The 20381-nt window shown below is 42.0% G+C and overlaps 1 protein-coding gene across 3 annotated transcripts; it reads left to right on the plus strand.

The window, feature by feature from the left end:
- Positions 1-11366: 11366 nt before the first annotated feature.
- Positions 11367-19779, plus strand: kif2c (kinesin family member 2C). 3 transcript variants are annotated; one of them, XM_088311037.1, is made up of 23 exons: positions 11367-11473; positions 11595-11665; positions 11762-11856; positions 12798-12902; positions 13050-13098; positions 13184-13213; positions 13924-14043; positions 14124-14243; positions 14797-14894; positions 14981-15076; positions 15168-15222; positions 15289-15451; positions 16176-16266; positions 16335-16398; positions 16486-16577; positions 17147-17289; positions 17590-17803; positions 17873-17983; positions 18762-18829; positions 18939-19017; positions 19101-19181; positions 19267-19378; positions 19480-19779. In XM_088311037.1, exons 2-23 carry the CDS (start codon positions 11605-11607, stop codon positions 19536-19538), a joined length of 2106 nt encoding a protein of 701 aa, XP_088167163.1. In that variant the 5' UTR covers positions 11367-11473; positions 11595-11604; the 3' UTR covers positions 19539-19779. The 3 variants fall into 3 exon arrangements, with proteins under 3 accessions (XP_088167163.1, XP_088167164.1, XP_088167165.1); XM_088311039.1 differs by having other exon boundaries at positions 11394-11473; positions 13912-14043; positions 19480-19778; XM_088311038.1 differs by lacking the exon at positions 13184-13213 and having other exon boundaries at positions 13912-14043.
- Positions 19780-20381: the final 602 nt, after the last annotated feature.

Here is a 20381-nt window from a genome sequence, read left to right on the forward strand (position 1 = left end):
AGGCTCTTTCTTTTTTATTCCCACATCATTCCATGGGTGTGTCCAATTAAAATTGTACCCAAGTGTTCACCTGTGTCGGTTGTTTACATTTCAGATTTAGCAGTAGTTGTTGTGTCTGTGTCAGCGTCTTACCATCATCTCGCTCTGCTCCATACCATACCATTCCATTACATGCTCCTTTCGCTCCATCACTTCTGTCATCCCGCATCCTATGTTCAAACGCAAACATCGTCCACACAAAGCACACGCCAGCAGGTAAAATAGTCAATAAGTTAAACATTTGCATCGTCATCGTCTTTGTTCAGACTCGAAAGTGTCTGACTTTGATCCAATTCATGCCATCTACACATTCCCTCTCTTGACCTGCCCGTCCGGGCGGTCAACCTCTAAGCTCAACCATGGCGGGCACAAATACTGGGGCCGGGCGCAACTGTGAGCTATGGCACCACTTTTATCCTGTAGTTCCCAATTGGATGGCGTGTCAGGTTCTAGCCAGAACTCTAAACTGTCCTTATCAGCGAGAATGAGTCCACCTCCGGGAAAGCACCCGGAGGTTGATGTACGGAGCGATGTCCGACTCCAGTGATGCTGAGTTCACTGAGTTCAAACATCTAACTGTGTTCCGAGATTACAAATTAAGCCTCGAGCTAACGCTCCAATTTTGACTGTTAATTGACAAATTTTAAAGCAACACAAATGAAACAGTAACCATTTATGCTTAAAATAAAAAATCCCAAAACTATAATAACGCAGATACCGAATTAAACCTCTATTTTTTATATTATTTATTTTTTTTTTTTTTTATGGGAAGAAAAGGTGCTCTACAAGACATAGACAGCTCCAAGACCGCTGCAGTCTTCACCTCCTATTGTCTCATGATTGGCTCAATCCACCTACAGGCTGTGCCCACACTGATTCTGTCAACTGGGGGAGGGGGTAGAGACAGTAAAAACATCGCGGAGCTGTGGAGCCGAGCCCCAACTCAGTCGGGCCCTGGGTCCACAACACCTCTAGCAGAGACACACACAGAACTACCATTTCCGAGCGACCCTTCCCTGGAAATTTTGAAATTTAGTAATGTTCCCAAAACCAAAGAATTTGTAGTCGGTGCTGATATATGATCTCCCGATTGTGCAACAACTATGGGGTCTAGATCTCTAGTATGATGACGCTCATCAATATTCAATGCGATTTGTGGCTCGGCGAAAGTAAACAATTCATACCATTTCCGCTGCTCAGGGACAAGGCACGCGTGCGAGGCAACGCCAGTAGACATAACAAATATATAATTCTAACGCAAGATGCACTCATGACTAAATTTGGATGAGTGCATTTTTGATAAACCAAATCATGTTTGTGATCACATGTACAATGTGATATGTCAATTGGTGAATTGAAAGGGTGGCGGTTGCTAAACCACTCAGACCAGAGCAAGAACAGGGAATACCCACCGCGGGAGGATGGGAACCAGGTTTCAGAGCTGCCCTCAAATGTTTCAGTTCAGTTTAGCCACTGGGAAGGAAGAGAGCACGACATATGCTCCCTCCAACGGATGTGCACAGTCAAGTTCAGTCCCATCCGGGAATGCCACTCGAATTCCAGTGTTCGTTCAGTCAATGGCAGTGACTCAGGCACTCTTGAGAGTCCACATGGCTCAGTGGGGGTTGCGGAAGGAGCTCATAGCTCGCCCCAATATCCAGCACCATCGAAAACTTGTCCATCCACCGTCCCCGGACTGCTAGGACCTGCTAGTCCTCGAATGCTGAAGCTCCGCTGCCCCCTGTCATGGAATGGGGTACGAGCGGGTTTGTGTCAAGTGCGTTGGGAGTGGGTAACGGTGGCGCCCCCTGCGCTGGTGGAGCTCTTTGTGACAGATATGGCACCGGAGGATGGCACATTCCAGAAAGTGGCTCGGCATGGACAGCTCATCACCCAGTGACCCCACACCCCGCAGCAAGTGCACACCCCACTCACAACCCCCGTCAGTAACCACCCGTACCTCTGTTACTGCAATCCCAACCTCGTTGACTGGCCTGCTATGGACAGCAGCCAGTCTGCTGTGGCGCTGCGTCACCCGAACCTTGCCCAGAAGCAGCAGAAGTGGAAGGAGCAGCTGCCTCCTTTTTTCTTATCTCTCTTGGCCTTCTAAACCTGCAAGTACAACAATTTTAGTCACGCTCCTTAATCCAATCCCATATATTCCTTTTCTGATGTCGTGCAAAATTAGGTACAAAATGTGTTCTACTTAGGCCGATTAGCATTATTTCATTCATGGACTATTTCGCCTGATGTCTGCCACTGGAAGGTGCACGCCCTTGTGGACGGCCAACTGGAACAGCTGTGTAATGTCGACATTATTGGATGGGTCACTGCCGGAAGTCTCACTCCATTCATGTCTCGCCCTGGCCACATAGACCAGGCCTGTCTCCCTTTTCCCCACCTGAAAGACACAGCAACATCGACCCCAACGGGCCAGAAATATCTGATGCACGGCACAGCCAATCTCACCTGAGGTGTCCCCATTTAGCTGGTGACCATCATGCTGGTCAGCAGATCTGGCCTCGGCCTCAAGTGAGGATAGTTCCTCTGAAATAAATTTTGTCCCGCCTGTAACTCTGTATAAACCTCTTAGTCTGGTGTCTCCTTTGTAGGAGATTTCAACCAACGTGACCTCTTTACAACGTGTGACCTCTTTACAACATGTCGAATAAACCAATGTTGACCTTTCTGCTATCTTTACAGCTGTGAGAGCTGTTACTAACCCCTCCTTCCCCCTTGGGTAATTACAAATGTCTTATCTTCAAACTTCCTACAAGCACCCAGTATCCTGGCTTTACTAGATTACTGCCCCTGCTGGGAGACGGAAAGAGCTTTGTCACTCTAAATTTGCGCCTGTCTTTTGTTTTCCTAACATTTTTCACATATGGTCAACTAAAGTTGCTTCAACATCTATTTCCCATTTGTTCTTAAATTTGAGGTATTCTATAAGTTCTTCCAAACAGTGTTTTACAATGTCTTAGTCCTAAATACAATGAAATACGTTACAATGGAAAATATCAGAATAAAATTTCATACATCCAACATGAGACACGTGCTTGTGACCACTTCAGGGTCATTTTTGTCTGAAATATCTCCTCTACAACAACTTACCCTTGCGTTAAGTGAGTAATTTTCCATAAAAACAGTGCCACTAATTCGACATTAACTTCAAGTATCACTGCTGTGGTGCTGTATTATATGGAAAAGTCTGAACAATCCAAGAAAATTTTGCCCTATCCTGGACTGGGTGTGTGTTATCTAGTCGCGCATCCAATGTGAATATGTCTTATATCTCCCTCCTTGTTGAGGAGAACCTCTGGGATGGTAGTGGTGAGGCGCTATTTGAAGCAGTCTCTGGCCTTCTGGTCACACTGGTCACATGTCACCTCAAACCTGTGGACAGAACTGGACGAGTGGCACTTGCCAGTGAGAATGAGAAGGGGTAAATTATCTTCCTTCCAAAACTTTCAGTTTTGCATAAATTTTGTGTAATAACGTCAATCAACCATTCACTTGATGCTTGAATTTAATTACTCCAATCTTTCTCCAAAAACAATTTGAAAATCAATACTCGGGAGTGCAATAGGGATTCAGGTTGATCAGGCCTGTCCACCCATCGCATCCTAAGTACTGTAAGGGCTTGCCGGTGACCTCAAACAATTGTCTGTCCTGAGGCCCGTCCCTTAAACATTCACTCACACCACATATGCATCCAAACACTTTTTCTTTCACACTTTCATTCACCAAACGATACTTTCCAATTCCACACAGAGACCCCTCCCTTGGCGCGTCCGCCTTGGTTCCACTGTGATTTGTGCTGGCAGTTCCTTAATTTTGCCTCAATTTAGCCAGCGTATGCCAAAATTTACAACTGTGGGTCTCTGGATTTTCCCATTCACTCCCCGTGAAGTTGTTTCTCCTCTCAAGGACGTAGCTGACGAAACTGCACCTGTGACATCAAACAGCTCATAGATGCGAATGTTAGCAGTCTGGTATTTATGGAATGATGTCATATCCTCTAAAATTGTCATGTCAGCGTTCGCGTCGTACAGTCAAAAAAAACATCTGTCTTCCACCTTTGTCACATTTAATACACATCAGTTAATAAATCATCTACAAAACTATTTAGTCCAACTTTATATTTGGTAAACCAATCTCCAATGGCTAGATATTCCCCTTTCCAAAGATTTTCTTTCAACATGTTCATAGAATACTTCACTTAAAACTTATCCCAAAACCATAATCCCTTTGCTTAAAATTTAAATTTTAATAAGATTGTCGCCGCCCTGCTGTTCCTCAGGCATCCCCTGCATGTTTCAGTGTTTAACTTGTGTTCTAATTCCCTGCTAATTTGTATTTATTGTTAGGTTGAATACATATATTTTATCCCGTACCATACTACACTAGCACTGTAAAAAAACTGCTCCACACCTCAATGAGAGGCAGATGCCTGAAGATTAGATCAACGTCTGCAACATCGTGGGGGGTGCCGCGACACACCTCTGAAACAAAAGGACTGTGACCTTCTTACGAGAGCACCAAAAGGCATATCTTCCTTTTCAATCAGTTAACGACTGCCATTGATGCCTGTTTTTCCTCTTGTGTCTGAAATGTTTACATGTTCCTGTTGGTGCTTCCCCCCCCCGGGGCCAGCACGGGCGTCTCCACACTCCCCTGCTGTTCTCCGCGCACCCTCTCTCTCATTATTCACAGCCTGTTCGATCAATTGTATGGTCGCTGGTGCCATCCGTGAATCGTTTTATCTTTTGCATCTCAAACCATTCTGCTCCCCCCCCATTAATGGCGCCGTCGGATCGGGCGGCGGCTCAAACACATACTGTTGCGAGTCTGGCAACTGTGGATAAATGCCTCTCAGACATTCCGTCTTTTCTTCCGCTTTTTCAATCACTTCATCCTCTTTCTCTGACTTCCTCCCCCTACTTGGGAACGAGCATCTAACTTCAAAGAGCTGTTAACTCTTTGTTAGAGCACACTCATGATTTTACGATTACACCTATACTCATTGCCTTCTGTAAAATCTTTCTCACTCTTATTTTTTTTCCTTTAATTTTCCAAATTCACTGTAGCCTTACCAAAGCCACTCAAACAATCAAGGTATCAAATCACAAACTACAAAGTCAGGAACCACCTATGCTCTTGCAAAGTTTTCTCATGCTCTCAAAAGCTTCATTCAATTATGATTTCTTAACACCAATCTTTTTTCTTTGTGTCATTTCCATCTGTGCATTTCATTCCAGTTACTAATTACAGTTACCTTAATAGAAAGACCATCAACTAAAGTATGAAACATAAAATATTTATTTCTTCAATTCCTCCTTACAGCAGACCCTAATTCTTATCCTTTTCATTTGTTCAAGTCACACCTTCTTCAATACTGCCTGTTTAATCATCCTCCTTTCAATGGAACATTAATTGTTCCTTTCTCTTTTCTTATTGAACTTCCAATCTCTACACTGACACAATTTCTTCTCTTTTCTCTAGCTTTCTTTCTTTCTCTTTTCTTATTTCATCCCTACTTCATGTTTTTCTTCTCTTTTTTTATGTTTCATTTTTATGAATTTATCCTTAATCTCCGTGCCACACCCGAGACCACTATCACACTTACTCTCCTTCGCCATCTTGAAATCCACTCGTGTGTGTCCCAACCACTTCTTACGCAGAACAATTTTAGCCTTCACATTCACACAGCTTCCACACAGACACGTAAATCCCAGATTTTAAACCGTGTCCCGATACGTAAATCCCAGATTTTATACCGTATCTTAACCACGAATAGTTCCAAACTATTCTAGTAGGTAAATCCCAGATTTTACACTACTATCGTCCACACTTTTACACTTATTTATTTATATATTTATTTATTTATTTAACCATATCATATCTTAACCACGAATAGTTCCAAACTATTCTAGTAGGTAAATCCCAGATTTTACACTACTATCGTCCACACTTTTACACTTATTTATTTATACATTTTAACGCCGTTCCACTCCGCCTTCCTCTTATAATTTAGCGTTGCCAATATGCAGAATTTGAAAAGGATCTGCTTACCTTATGTCACTGTGGGCCCAAGAGGAAGGCCGGTCAGAAGTGTGGCTCCTTTATCCTTTAATCTTTATCAGGTCGTCACCTGGTGTGGACGTGGGCCCCAGGCCCGAGTCCCAGACTCTTGTGGTTTTTCCTGAAGCCCCAGGCTTCCTTTGAGCCCCAGGCTCTTGAAGCCCCAGGCTTCTTTCCTTTTCTTAGAGTCCCAGACTCTCTTTGAAGTCCCAGACTTCTATTACCTCTCATGCATCACCGTCGGCGTCACCATAAATTGTTGGAATTTATCTTTATATCAATGTTAGAATTTAACTTTAACCCAATGTAAACTCAAATAAGTAATCTGACTCCAATTTGCGACCTTACCCAACTCTCACACATCCAACAATATGCGCGCTCGTTCTGCAATAGAAAGGTATCAGGAAGCCGGCATTTTCACACACGAGTGGATTTATTCCTAACACACAAATCTACAACTTGAGTTTGGGTCCCTCTCAATACAGCTCTACACCTCTCATACCACCAGCGAATGTGTTCTACCCCCGAGTTGCCCAGTCCTGATTCATACTATACAACATGCAAAATGGCACAGACAAAGGCATCCTGGCATGATTCTATTGGCTATGTGTATTGCAGTTAACTTTAGCTCGCTCTCATTGGTCTTTCTCCTCCCGCCGAATCCCGTGGCTCCTCCTGCGTGCGATTCCCCCGATGGCCGCTCCTTCCCGGAGTCATCTCGTCTCGCTCAGCACCTTCTGTTTCTAAAACATTCCATTCTTGCACAACCCCCGCAACCAGCCTCGCGCCACCAGTCACACTCTCAGCATTTTACAATATCACATTTTCATACATTGGATGCACCAACATCTAATGAACTATGTTAAGCTCAAACTCTTATATTCCTTTAATAGTCAAAAGTATGAAATCCTTTAAGTGTAACTGAAGTTTAGACCATGCTAATGACCAGACATTCAGGAGAGGAATGCAGGAAGATTAGATCACAGCTGCACCACAGGAGGTGTGAACGAGACCCCTCTGAAACAATGGACTTCCATGCCAGGATCACAAAAGTGGCTCCGAGCAGTCCAACCTTTGTTCAGTTTTAAATTGACTGCCATTTACATTATCCTTTAATGATGAAAAACACTTTGGAGCAACTGTACTTGATTCAAAAATGTTAAAATTATCAAGCTAGCTAGCTAACTAGTTAACTTAATTAAAGCGCTAGTTAGCTTCGTTGCTTAATAGGGAAAGTCAAGTCAAACATTTTCTTGACAATAAAATGTTCTATGCCATCCCACTAGTCTTAACATGGTATTCTGATTAATCTTGCATTTGTGGAATTATGAATTAGCAGACAAAGCCTCATGTTTTTATCCATCTCAGTAGGCGGCCATTTTGTCACAAATCATAGTTACAAAAGCTGTATTATGTAATCAGAATGCTGTGGTTAGACTAGTTGGAGCAATTGTTTTTCACTTGACTTCGCCTTTAAGTATTTTTTTTTTTAGTTTTTGCAATTTGTCTTATTTGCATTTGTTTAGAATTCGCCAGTGATCAGTACCAGTTAACTGCGATTGCCCTAAAATGGCAAAACTCCCCAATTTTCCCAAAGTGGTTAAATGTCTTTTTCAGCTCCTCTGTGCAGGCGTCAAGCTTCCTGGGTGGTTTGTCAGTTTGTTGAGCTCACAAAATATATGCATCTGTGTTTATTTAGTCTGCAAAGCGGAACAGAGCCATCGCCTCGGCCAATTTTCTTTACATTGAGTTGGGGGAAAAATATGCTTTTCGCAGACGGAAAAAAGCAGTCAAACATATTCAGGGCCAACAGATACAAGAGCCCCCCCTGCCTTCCATCACGTCAAACCACCAGCGCTAACACTTATGCTGCTTCGTTTCCAATCACCCCATGACTCCCCCCGGTATGATCATTAGCAAGATTACTACTCAAATCTTGTCAGCACGAGTCGGACGGTAAGGTGGATGTCACAAGTTCGTGCGCTCAGAAATTCAAACCTGGCGGCTCGCAATTTTTTATCTATCGTTGGGGTTTGAAGCTCATGAGTGGAAACACATGCTGGGTGGTTCAAGTGACACTAATAACGTGCTTGCTTGGAGCTCGAGTGAAATCCCACCTGAACGCCGTGGCTGCGGCAAAGCACGTGGCAAATGCGCGCATGCTAATGAAGTTCCAAGTAGAGTGCAGATTCAAAGATGCAGATTATTTTGCATGGCATTATTTATGATCACCTCTCACACTTACAACTGAAACTCTCTCATACACACCACAGTAACGCGATCAAACGAATGACTGAATTTCTTTTTGCGCTCTATCAAACACTAGTGAAATGTTATTCTCTCACATAAAAAAAAATTAAACAGTCTCACGCATTAGTGACATGTATTTTCTCATGTAGAGACGACTGAAACACTCTTGTATCACTATATTGATATGCTCTCTCACACTACTGAAACACTCTCACAAAATCAATGAACAAACACTCCAAGACATAACATTGAAATGTCCATCTCTTTTTTACATTACTGAAACACAACTCTCACACATTACTGAAACAATTCACACCCACTACTGAACACTCTCACACGCAATAATGGAATTCTCACAAACCCTGCTGAACGCTCATATAACGATGGACTCTCGCACACCCACTAAAAAATACTCTCATGCTCATTGCTGACATACTCTCACATATAACTGAAATCTTACACATCAAACTGAAACACAAAAATATAACTAAAAATAAATGTGCTCAGATAATATAAAGAAATATATCTTACAGTATACAGTTTATCTAACACAACTGAACCAACCCTCAACCGCCCGCCCCGGGCCCCCCACCAGCACTATCACCCTTATTCCATGTTGGTGCCATTAATGCAGAACCACAGCACAGGAAAAACAGACTTTTTTTTTAAATGTGATATAAAAGGAGCTCCCGAATGATGTCGTCTTAATTAAGATAATCGCTGCTGGGATCAAAGATCTAAATGATTGTTTCCTTCCAGGAAATCCGGGTATCTGTTAACTTTGGCACATGTGTGCCAGATGAATTTTTTTCCCTCTTTTTTTTTTTTTTTTTTTTTAAGATCTTTACGACCCATCCGGTCATCCATGTTATCCGGTTCAGGGTCACAAGTGAGCTGGAGTCGAGCCCAGATGACTTTGGGCAAACTTGGGTAAATTTTATGCTGAGTTGGTCCCTAGTCAGTCACTAGGGTGGCATTGAGATCCAGTCATGACAAAAAAAAAAAGAGAATTATAGATGCAAAGAGGAATATATATTAAATATACTTTTGAGGTACAACTTCTGTCACGTTTTTGATTTACACTTAGGCCTATTACTGTATTTTAATACTGATTGTCATGGAGTTACTTGGAGAGTGAAGTCATTTTCAGATAGTACGTGATGCAAAAAGTTTGAGAACTGCTGTTTCACTTACTCGTTTAATTACGTACGCGGCCACTAAGGGGAGTGTTAGCAGTTGTGAGCTAGTGGACGCAAAGTGTAAAAAAAAAAAAAAAGAAATGGGGGAGGGGCATGAGAGGACTGGATTTTAGTGGGGGCCTGGGGGTCCGGGTTTTATGCCACCCACAAAGGCAGTTGTGGAGAAGCAGTGGGGGTTGGGCAGCTCACAGGAAACAGTTGTGGCTCCATCCCAGGCCTCACACCAAGCAGCCCTGGGCCACCCAGTCATCCGCAGGCGAGACCCACCAAATGGTCCAAGCCCACAGTGATCTGTTTATTTTTCATCCTTTGCTGAGGGGAGGGAGCAGGCGGAAGGCCCACCAAGCTGTTTATGAAACCTTTGATATGTCATATGTCAGCGTCACTTGCGGGAAATGTGTACACATACCTGCTTGTGTATAGTTACTAGGGGGTCTGGGAGGGTGTGGACACAAAAACCGTGTTTAGGCTTCGGGGGCGACTCGGCGTGAAGAGGGGAAACGGGAAGCCTCGCACGCTGAAGGCAAGGCTGAGCTGAATTATGGGTCATTCCCCAGCTGTCCTTGGTCGTTGATGTCATGGGGGAGTGAGCCATGGAACGCAGGTGTGTGCGTGTGCGTGTGTGTTTCAGGGGGGAGCATGTGGATGAATTTAGGATTCCTGCACCCTGATCAAATGAAATCTCTACTCAACTCACCTTTATTAATGCCAAGTGTCACCATTCTCTAATTTTTGGAGGATGTGGAGCAGATTTGACCAACCATTCTGAAGCGAAGTGCTACTTCTTTGTTATTGAATAAAGGGAATGGCGACCAGTTTGTTAAATGCTTTTGAAATAAAAATTTTGCCCAGATGACCGTCTGTGTTTTTCGTTTACATTAATAATTAATTATATTCATTTATGTGAAGACACTGATGATGTTAACAGCTTCTTACATTGATTAGGAAATAGGTCAACATCAAAGTGCAAGAAATATTACGATAGATGTCAGCCAATGTTCACATATCTAATTGATTAATTCCACAATGGTACTGGGAAATCATAATGTACCATCACAGGCAAGCTATTTTTAGAACAGACCTAAATAATTAATGTTCAACATAAAAGTATTAAATTATGATTCAATATGAATGTTGAATAGTATAACTAATATGACTTTACGGAAACATCTCAGGGTGGCACGGTAGACAAGTGGTTAGCACGATGGCCTCACAGTGCAGAGGTTGTGCGTTCGATTCCGGCTCATCCTTCCTGTGTGGAGTTTGCATGTTATCCCGGTGCCTACGTTGGTTTTCTCCAGGTGCTCCGGTTCGAACACTCTAAATTGTTCCTAGGTGCGAGTGTAAGAGCGGATGGCAACCAGTTAAGCTGAACCCCGCCTGCTGCCCGAAGACAGCTGTGGATAGGCTCCAGCACGCCAGTGACCCTTGTGAGGAGAAGCAGATTATTTGGCAGAATGAAAAAAATATATATAATTCTCTCATTGGATTTGTTTAGAGGTGAAAAATTGGATTCTTTTGGTACATGTTAAGTATCGCAATATTGATATAGCAATTTCCTAAATGTACAATACAGCACATCACATGTCATTCTTATTATTATTATTATTATTATTATTATTATACCGTCCATCCTTTTTAGGGTATTATTACGCTGTAATGTTGCACTAATGTCTCCGCGGCATGGCACGAACGACAATATTCCATATGGCCGCTGGATGGCGCTGTGAAAGCAGAGCCCGGATGTTTTTCTTAAGAAGAAGAGAAAGCGTCACACTGACGACCAATCAGATTGTTAAACACTCGAAATAAATCCAATTCAAATCTGGGCTGGTGTTTGTTGTGTCAGACTTGGCTTGCCCCGGGTGCGTCAAAGCAATAAGAAAACAAAAACAACAAAACAAGTAAGAGGAACGACGTGAGGACGACTCTGTCACACATTCACTTGCTTAACCGACCTCAAAGGAATATTCAATATCGACGACAACGCTAACGCGGTCGCTATACTTAATTCTGTCGTTTCAGAGTTGGCAAAATGGAGTCCCGAATGTCCAGGCAACTTGTTGGACGCTCAGTGAAAATCAGTCGCAGCGATGGTGAGTTCACAGTGTTCTTTAAGACGCTGTCATGTCGTGTTTGTAGGCTTTATTTTTTTTTTTGACCGGTCCGTTGGTTACGTCCCCCCGTCACAGGCCGCGTCCATCAGGCCACCTTGAAGTCTGTGGACGCCGTGAAGTCCACCGTGATGGCAGAGTGGGTCGAGAATGAGATTCATCGAGCTAAGGAGGTCAGTTAAAATAAATACATAAGTTTTATATTGTGAACGGTTCCACTCCGATGTAGCATCATCTGCATTCTGCACTTTTAATTACGGAGTAAGGCCTTCTCTCCCAACTTCGCACTATCAAAAATCATTCAATTCTAATCAATTTGCTTTTATGGAGTGCGACTGAAATCTGAGAATATTTACAGTCAGGAGGCTGAAATTCAGAGAATTTTAAGTTAAAGTCCCAAATTTTATAGTAATTAAAAAATATAGTTATTGAATTTACTTGCCCGTAGTTGTCCATCATTTTTTTCATCTCCAGTAGCAATCCTATTTTGGCAAAGTAAGGACTAGAAATTGAATCTTTTTTTAAAATGTTGCGAGAGTAAAAAAAAAAAATCATCAGAGAACTAAAAGCACTCACGTAGTGGTGGGCGATATTTGATCATTAAGGATCTTAATGTGTTGACGATCTCATAAAGCCGAAAGATCGTTCGATCGTCTATAGGGCACATTTTAGTTTAGCTCTATGTGGCTCACAGACGCTGACGTGTACCTGACCATCACAGCAAACACAGTGCACCCATGTGACATTCCCTCCTTCCTGTTTGTTTGTGTGGCGGGTAGCCATGGCGGAAAGTCTCCACAAAACAGTTGGTACCAAAAAGAAACTCAACATCCACAGTGTGGATTTGGTTTGGCTTTTCTCTGAAGGGCAGGACGTAAACCAAAGTTATTTGTAGAGACTCCGTTCGGATGGCAACATGGCAAACGTGTTTAAATAATCACTTGTGGAGACAGCACCCAAAACACTACGGCGATAATCAAACAATCACACACATGGCAGCTAGAGGCATTTGCCAGTGCCAAGCCTACACAACTCACGGTAACGGTCATTTAAAGTGGACTACTGGTGGTTTTAACACAATGTTTCTGAACCATCTTGTTGCTCTTCCATACAGCTGGATATGGATGAGTTTTTGGCACTCAATCCAGAGCTGCAGGACGACATCCCGGCCGCCATGAACAAATCTGTGGAAAAATCCAATACTCTTCCTGCACAGAGGGTGTGTTTATTTTTTTCTGTTTATTATTTTTCATTGCCACCAAATAATATGTAAGGCAGATTTCAGGATTTTTTTCCTGACTCAAATTAAGGCACAGGGTGTAGAGTTCTCACCATTGATAGGTGTGTTTTCTGTCTGCTTCCGTAGAAGTACGAGGGTCGACTGCGCTCATCCAGGATTCCTGGCCCGGCCATAGGTACGGAAATAAAAACCACTGGGTTGTCTTGTTCTGATTCTGTGTTTTGGATCTTGTCACCGAATGCCATGCTTCCCTCCAAAAGCCTCCACACCATCTGTGGACAAGACTGAAGGCAAGGCAATGCAAGCGCCGTTACTCTCTCCCGCTCTCTTAAAGCGAATCACTGATTTTCTTATTACACCTCTCGGTGGGATTGAGGTGTTTAATCTTTGGGGGAGGTCCAACACCACCGATCACCGATATTGTTGCTTGTTTATAGCATCTGCTGATTTCACGCCACTAATGCTTTCTTGCATTGTAAATTTAAGGGAGATTTCTTTTTTTTTTTTTTTTTTTAACTCTTTGTCATAAAAGTTCTTCCGTGCAGTCCGTCTGCCGCTTGAAATTAGCTCTGGATCATCTCCCAGCCTAGCTGGCAAGTTAATGGAACTGCATTTGTTTGTTTTTAGTGTGTCTGTTTTTATGTAAATTAGCTCACAGATGCATGTTAAAACATAGGCAAAGGACAAAAGGTGAACTTGGTGCTTTAATTTCACACTCGATAGGTGTGCAGACATTCGGGAGACAACGCTTTGTAGAAAGATAATTTTTAAAAGGTTTCCCCTAAAGTTTTCCATTTTAAGTGATGATGATGACATGTTTGGTTTTGCCACAATGGGAACATGGTTATGGCTGAACGAACAACAATGGTTGATGAAACTGGGAACTTCACTTTCTCAAATGACTTCCCCAAAATATTGTAGTGCAAATATGACTAACCTGTGTTTGTTTTTTGTTTTTTTGGGTTTTTTTTCCCCCCTTTTCTCTCAGTTTCAATTGTAGGTCGGTCTCAGTTCCGACAGACAAACCGGTTCCAGGCTCAAACTTCCGTCCCTGCGCCGTCTTCCGAGGGCGCTTTAGGGCCAATTCCCATTGAACCTCCAACGGCCCTCACAAATGCTGGTCGGTCGAAACCTTAACCTCTCAATTATCACGCAAACATATTTACTGACTTTGATGCATTCTTTTTTTGCCTTGTACAGTGATTCCGAACGAGTTGCGACGAAAGAGGGAGGCTAAACCAACGTCATCTGTGCCTTTTGTCCACGAGGCCGTGAAGGAAAATGTTGAATCGGTGAAGATTGCTCCATCTAAATCTTCAGGTCAACTTCTCTGTCTTCTGTTAAACTACTCGTCATCCCTTCATCAGAAGTCTATCTTTTTGGCCGCCATGTTAGTGAGGATGTGTTTAACAACCTGCGGCCTGCCGAAGCTCTTTGCCAGCAAGCTGGTTGTAGTGCTGAACTTGCCTTGACGAACTTTGCATTGCGCATAGGTGACAAAACTGCTTTTCTGTAACATTAACATAGGTGAAGCTTTTTGGGTCTCTGAGGTTCTGGAAAAATGTAAAATTCCCCGATTCTCAGTTTTGCTATTTCATGTTTTATTGAGGTGCAAAATGTGAAGTGTGACCAGCAAATTGCATTGCAAAACCGGTTTTATCGAGGCTTGCGTGTTTTTTTCCCCCCCTGTAAGTCACTAACGGATTGTAATGTAAGCCTTGGTTCCACTGTAGATTTGTCGACTCAATTAAGTGAAATGGGTAATTTCACGCTGTCGTTGTACACAAATATTAAAAACTCCATTGTTTGAATGTACCCTCTAAGGCACTAATAGCATGAGTCATGGTTTTTTTTCCCCCTCTTCATCCTTCAGGCCGGAGGAAAACTGTGGCCCCTCAGGAACTCAACAAAACCAACAAAAGACTGTCTAACGTTGTCAAGCCGCCTGAATTGCACACCAAGAAGGGCAAGGTTAGTCGTCGTATATTCATTTTACGCTTAAAACCTTTAATGAAACTTGTCAAGGTTATCTGTTCATCTTGCATTCACTTTCCAAGTTCAAAGAGTCATCCCGACCCAACCAGCAATTCTACGAAATGATCCAAGACTTCCGAGAGACCATGGAAACCATCCCGTTATCACCCACTGGTGTGGTATGTTTATACTTGAGCAACATCTTGTATAAAGATTTTCTGCCTATAGCATGCAGTTTGTTTTTTTTACCTTCCTCTGTGTGTGTTTTAGATTGAGCCTCACAAGATTTGTGTGTGCGTCCGCAAACGTCCAATGAATAAGCAAGGTGTGTACAAAAGTGAAGATGCTCTGCCTTTCACAAGCCTTAAAATATTTTTTTCCTCTGTATTAGAGCTGAATAGAAGGGATATCGATGTGGTCTCAGTGCCTGGGAGAGGCGTTCTGCTGGTCCACGAGCCAAAACAAAAAGTGGACCTGACCAAGTATTTGGATACTCAAATCTTCCAGTTTGACTATTCTTTTGATGAGACGTCCACCAATGACTTGGTCTACAGGTAACGCTCGCATTTAGCTAGCCTGAAGGAAAACCTTTCTATTGCTTCTCAGTTGCAGTTTGTTGTCAAACTGAACAAGAAACATGATTACATGTGTACTGATACTTAAAACCACCTAAAATTGGTGACAGCTTCATGCTATTGCGTAATGAAAAACAAGTCGACTAAGAAAGGCATGGACATGAACTCATATTTTCTCAAATTTCTATCAACTAACTGAAATCGTCCATGCATGACTGTTTTCCTGTTTTTAAAAATATGTAGCATTTTATTAATAAATCACTTGGGCTGGGTGATTTTGCCATTAAAAAAAAAAAAATCAGATTTGCAATTCTGGTGTTTATTTTTTTTTTCTATGTAGATCTCACACTTTGCTTACAGAAGAAGCAAATGCCAATGACAGAATTTAGTTTAGGTCCCCTACCCCTTTCCGGCATGTCATTTTTTTCCCCCCTGATACCAACTTCCGTCTTAGATCGACTTCCACCGAAATTTCTTTACACCTTAATATGGAAATAAATGCCTCCTTTTGGGAAAACAATGAATAGTTAACATATCAAATATTCATCAACTTTAACATACAATAAGTCGTCAAACTGCACGGCCCGCCTGATCCAGCTTTTGTCTGTAGTCAAAGAAATTTGCTAAACAATAAAAAAAAAAAAATCATGTCCAAATGAGCTTGCTTTGTTTTGTTTCCCCAACTGCTTTTAATGCTGCCCAGGTTCACTGCAAAGCCTCTGGTGCAGTCCATCTTCGAAGGGGGCATGGCCACATGTTTCGCTTATGGGCAGACGGGAACTGGGAAAACTCATGTGAGTGTCTTGCTGATTGGGCTGTAAAATGTTGTTGTTGTGGTTTGACTTGTTGTCTGCTTGCACAGACCATGGGTGGTGATTTCTCAGGAAAGCAGCAGAATTGCTCCAAGGGGATTTACGCTTTAGCAGGTATGACTTCAGGACGACGAATCTGAAGCTCATTTCAAGCCTGTTGAATTCCCCCGCACGTTTCTTTACATTTTTTTTTTTCTTTAGCCCAGGATGTTTTCACCTACCTCAGTCACAGGAGGTACGCCAACCTGAATCTTTTGACTTACGTCAGCTTTTTTGAGATCTACAATGGCAAAGTAAGATATTTTGTGTCTGTCATTTTTCTGTTTTTCCATTATTAATTCAATTTTCCTCTCATTTGCTCTCTCAAGTGTTGGCGTTAATTTTTTAATTGGTTCACTTGCTCCCCTGTTCATTCATTTTTTCATTACCTTTTTTCCCCTCTGTTGATTGTTTATATGGTGATTATAAGTGCAATGATTTTTCAGTTGTCAAATTAGAATAATATTTGCTATTTTATTAGTCATTAGGAGACCTAAAATTATCCAAGTCCTCAGAATTTTTATCTCTAAATATTCTCAGATTTCTTTAGTCCTCTATGAATGCAGACTGCTTATTATTGTGTTGACTCAAAATAAGAATTTTTAAACATCTGCTTTAAATATGGATAACAATGATCGTCATTTTTGCCTGTTTTCTACATTACGGACCAAACGAGTGCTCAAATCAAAAAATGTGTGTTAGTGCATAAAATGCACATTATTTTGGAAAATGTCCTGTTTTTTAACAGGGATTAAACTTTGTACCTGATTCACTAAATCATTGACAGATTAATCTTGAAGTAATCAATGTTCAATTTCTGCAGGTGTACGACCTGCTGAATAAGAAGACCATGCTGCGGGTGCTGCAGGACGAGCATCAGCAGGTGCAGGTTGTGGGCCTGGAGGAGGTCTACGTGCCCTCGGCAGACGAAGTCATTAAATTGATTCAGCTGGGCAGTGCGAGCAGGTATGAGTTGAACCAATTTAAAACTCCCATGCCATCAAAATGTGTTTTTCTACCGTTTTAGGCATAACAGAAAATGAATGAGTGACATGCGCCGAAAATGCCGTCGTACTTGTTTTGCAGCTGTCCATTCTAGCCTACTTTCCTAAGAATCAAATGACTGAGAACAAGGGATTGAAGTATTTGTAAACTGTGCAAAAACATTAAAACTTACATTTTCCAAAATGTTGTCCCCTTCAATTGATCACGATGAGCATCCCAACTGTTAACGTCAACGTGACTGGCTTCTCCTCTCCTCTCCAGAACATTTGGTCAGACCTCGGCCAACGCAAACTCCTCGCGCTCCCACGCCGTCCTCCAGATCATCCTCAGACGCAACGACCGCGCCACCACGCTGCACGGCAAGTTCTCCCTGGTCGACCTGGCGGGCAACGAGCGGGGCATGGACATCAACAGCAACGACCGTAACACCATGGTGGAGACGGCCGAGATCAACCGCAGCCTCTTGGCCCTGAAGGTGTGGCGTTGACGATGTGACATTTGAGCATGTGCTTAAATGTTTTTCTGCTTCCACTCTTTATCGTAGGAGTGCATCCGTTCACTGGGCATGAACAGTGATCACATTCCCTTCAGGATGAGCACTTTAACCAAGGTCCTCCGAGATTCCTTCATCGGAGAGAAGTCTAGAACCTGCATGGTATGTAAACATTCTGGATGTTACTTATGGCCGCTGCTACATTACAGTCAAATGGTAAAACACAGTAACAAAGGTCCAAAGCACATTTTATTCAGCAATGTATTTGTCACTGAGAATATTTTGAATACTGATTTTAAAAAAAAATGCCTTCACTTTTTTTTTTCTTGCTTCTTGCACATCAGGTATTTGAGATGTATTTTTGTTTTTTGTTTGACCTGTAATAGCTAGCATACACAAAAAAGATTTATTGCTGACGTTTCCAAAGAAAAATTCCACCTGTACTGTTGGTAATTTATTCATATTACAGAAAATTAAGATTTGGAATCAGCGCAAAAAAAAAATCAACTGGACAAGTTGACTTGCATCAAGGATGCCGCTGTATGGCCAGAAATGCTGTCTTCTGTGGCTAGCAATGCGCGCAGATTTTCACATTTCAGGTAGCCCATGTGCGCACTCCAACCACAAATGGCTGATGAATATTCGATTTGAGGGCTGACTCTGGTCAGTTTCAATGGTCAACTGTGGGGTATTTGATAATTTCGTTTGGGTGGATCAATTGACTGCTTGAAGCTAGACAGTCAAAATTCATAAATAAACCGTATCACATTAAAAGCTGCAGTGTTCAAAGCACGGGGGGGGAAGTAGGAGCTTATAGTCAGGTAGTAGAAAGAAAAGTATTGTTGATGCTTTCATTGACTTTTTCTTAATAGAATGGCGACAATATCAAACTTGTTCACTCGCATAAATTGCAAATGTTCCTTGCTTTTCTCCTGATCAGATCGCAATGGTGTCACCAGGAATGGCTTCTTGCGAATACACCATGAATACACTACGTTACGCTGACAGGTACACTTTTAACTTGGTGCCAAATTACAAAGATGCATCCTTGAAGAATTTGGATTTTATTTGCTTCAATTTGGTTAATCCTGAACTTTTTTTTTTTTTTTTTTAATAGAGTAAAGGAGCTGAATGTGAAGTCCAAAGCCAGCGGAGAGGCCAAAACACAGGAGCCAGTGAACTGCTCTTCAGATGAGGTCAGCACGTTAAATTAGACGTCCTTGGAGATTTTCAAGGATCAAACACCTCTTGTGACTAAATCAGTTGATTTCTGTCAAAGGACTCTGCTGTGGCCACCACAGTGTTTGATGCTTTAAGTCATGTGGCCGACTTGGAAGAGAAGGTCTATGTCGAGCTTCAGGTAGCCTTTCTTTACGTTGCGGCATACGTTGACTTTCAAAATGAATATGATTGTCATCTTCAATGCTTTCCATGTTTGCTTGAAGAGCCTTCATCAGAGAACAAAAGAACTGTTCAAGTCCATGGAGGAACCCTCATATGACATTGAGGCAGCGCTCCCCAACCTCATCGACTTCTCCCAGTTCTCCAAGTTAACAGGTTTGTGCAAATCATATCAAATTCGAATTCAACTCATTCTCAAGTAGAGAATGTGGGAATTATTGAATTAACACTTATTTGTTGCTTAAATCCATCAACAGAAATATTGCTGACATTACGTACTGCTTTGGTGGAGGAGAGGGCCCGACTCGGCCATTGAGTCACAGATTAAACTGTCAATTAAATGACCTGTTTTTATGTTTACTTGGTTATATTAAATAAAATGTGTGTACCTTTTAAATAAAAGAATGTGAGCACTAAATAACTGAAAATTATCTTTAACTTGTGGATGGCTGCTGCATATTGTGCCTGTTCCATGATGCCGTGACCGGACCTGTGAACACGGGGTTTGCATGATGTCCCCTGAAGGCCAGCCCAAGTCCATTTGCTAGGATTCTTACACGTCCTGGAAAACCTGGCACATGAATAGCCAATTTTCCAGTCCTGGAATGAGGGAATAAAGTGAAATGTTCTGTAAAAATATTTTTCCTCCATATGCTTTTTTTCTGCCATGTAGGCGAACGTAAATGGATTAGACATGTACGTCTATTTTCCGATGCCTTCAATGGGCAGCAATGAGCTAAAGACTAATCTGGCAAGTGTGACAAAGTTCATGCTAAATGGAATACATGGTTATTTTTGTAAGTTTTAGTAGGACAAATTTGGGGGTTTCAAACTACTTTTTGTAGCGGGCTACTTTGTGAAAACAAATACGAGTTTGTCTCATTGTATTACATATGCACAACAAATTGTATGGCTCTCAATTTTGAAAATAGTCCTGGTTCATAGTTTGAGTTACTTTTTGAGTGAATGTGAAATGGGCAACTAAAACTTTTGCAATTACACTTGACATGAAATTTTGGTTCAGATTTTAACAAGATAATGAAAGTTGACACATGATTTGCTTGTGTGGCCTACATAAAATGTGTTGGTCCAAATCAGGCCCCCGTATTACGACTTTGACACCTGTGGTCTATATGAGTTAGTTATGTATCCCTATGAG

This window comes from Idiotropiscis lumnitzeri, chromosome 12 (genome assembly GCF_059441095.1).
Source record: "Idiotropiscis lumnitzeri isolate Australia: NSW breed Sydney's pygmy pipehorse chromosome 12, RoL_Ilum_1.0, whole genome shotgun sequence".
NCBI classification, from domain to species: Eukaryota; Metazoa; Chordata; class Actinopteri; order Syngnathiformes; family Syngnathidae; genus Idiotropiscis; species Idiotropiscis lumnitzeri.

Excerpts from the sequence above, each read along its gene's own strand:
- kif2c (XM_088311039.1), top strand. The coding sequence starts at position 11,605 with ATGGAGTCCCGAATGTCCAGGCAACTTGTTGGACGCTCAGTGAAAATC. Across the intron at positions 19,018-19,100 it reads TGAACTGCTCTTCAGATGAG|GACTCTGCTGTGGCCACCAC; the intron begins GTCAGCACGTTA and ends TTTCTGTCAAAG. Across the intron at positions 19,182-19,266 it reads AGGTCTATGTCGAGCTTCAG|AGCCTTCATCAGAGAACAAA; the intron begins GTAGCCTTTCTT and ends GTTTGCTTGAAG.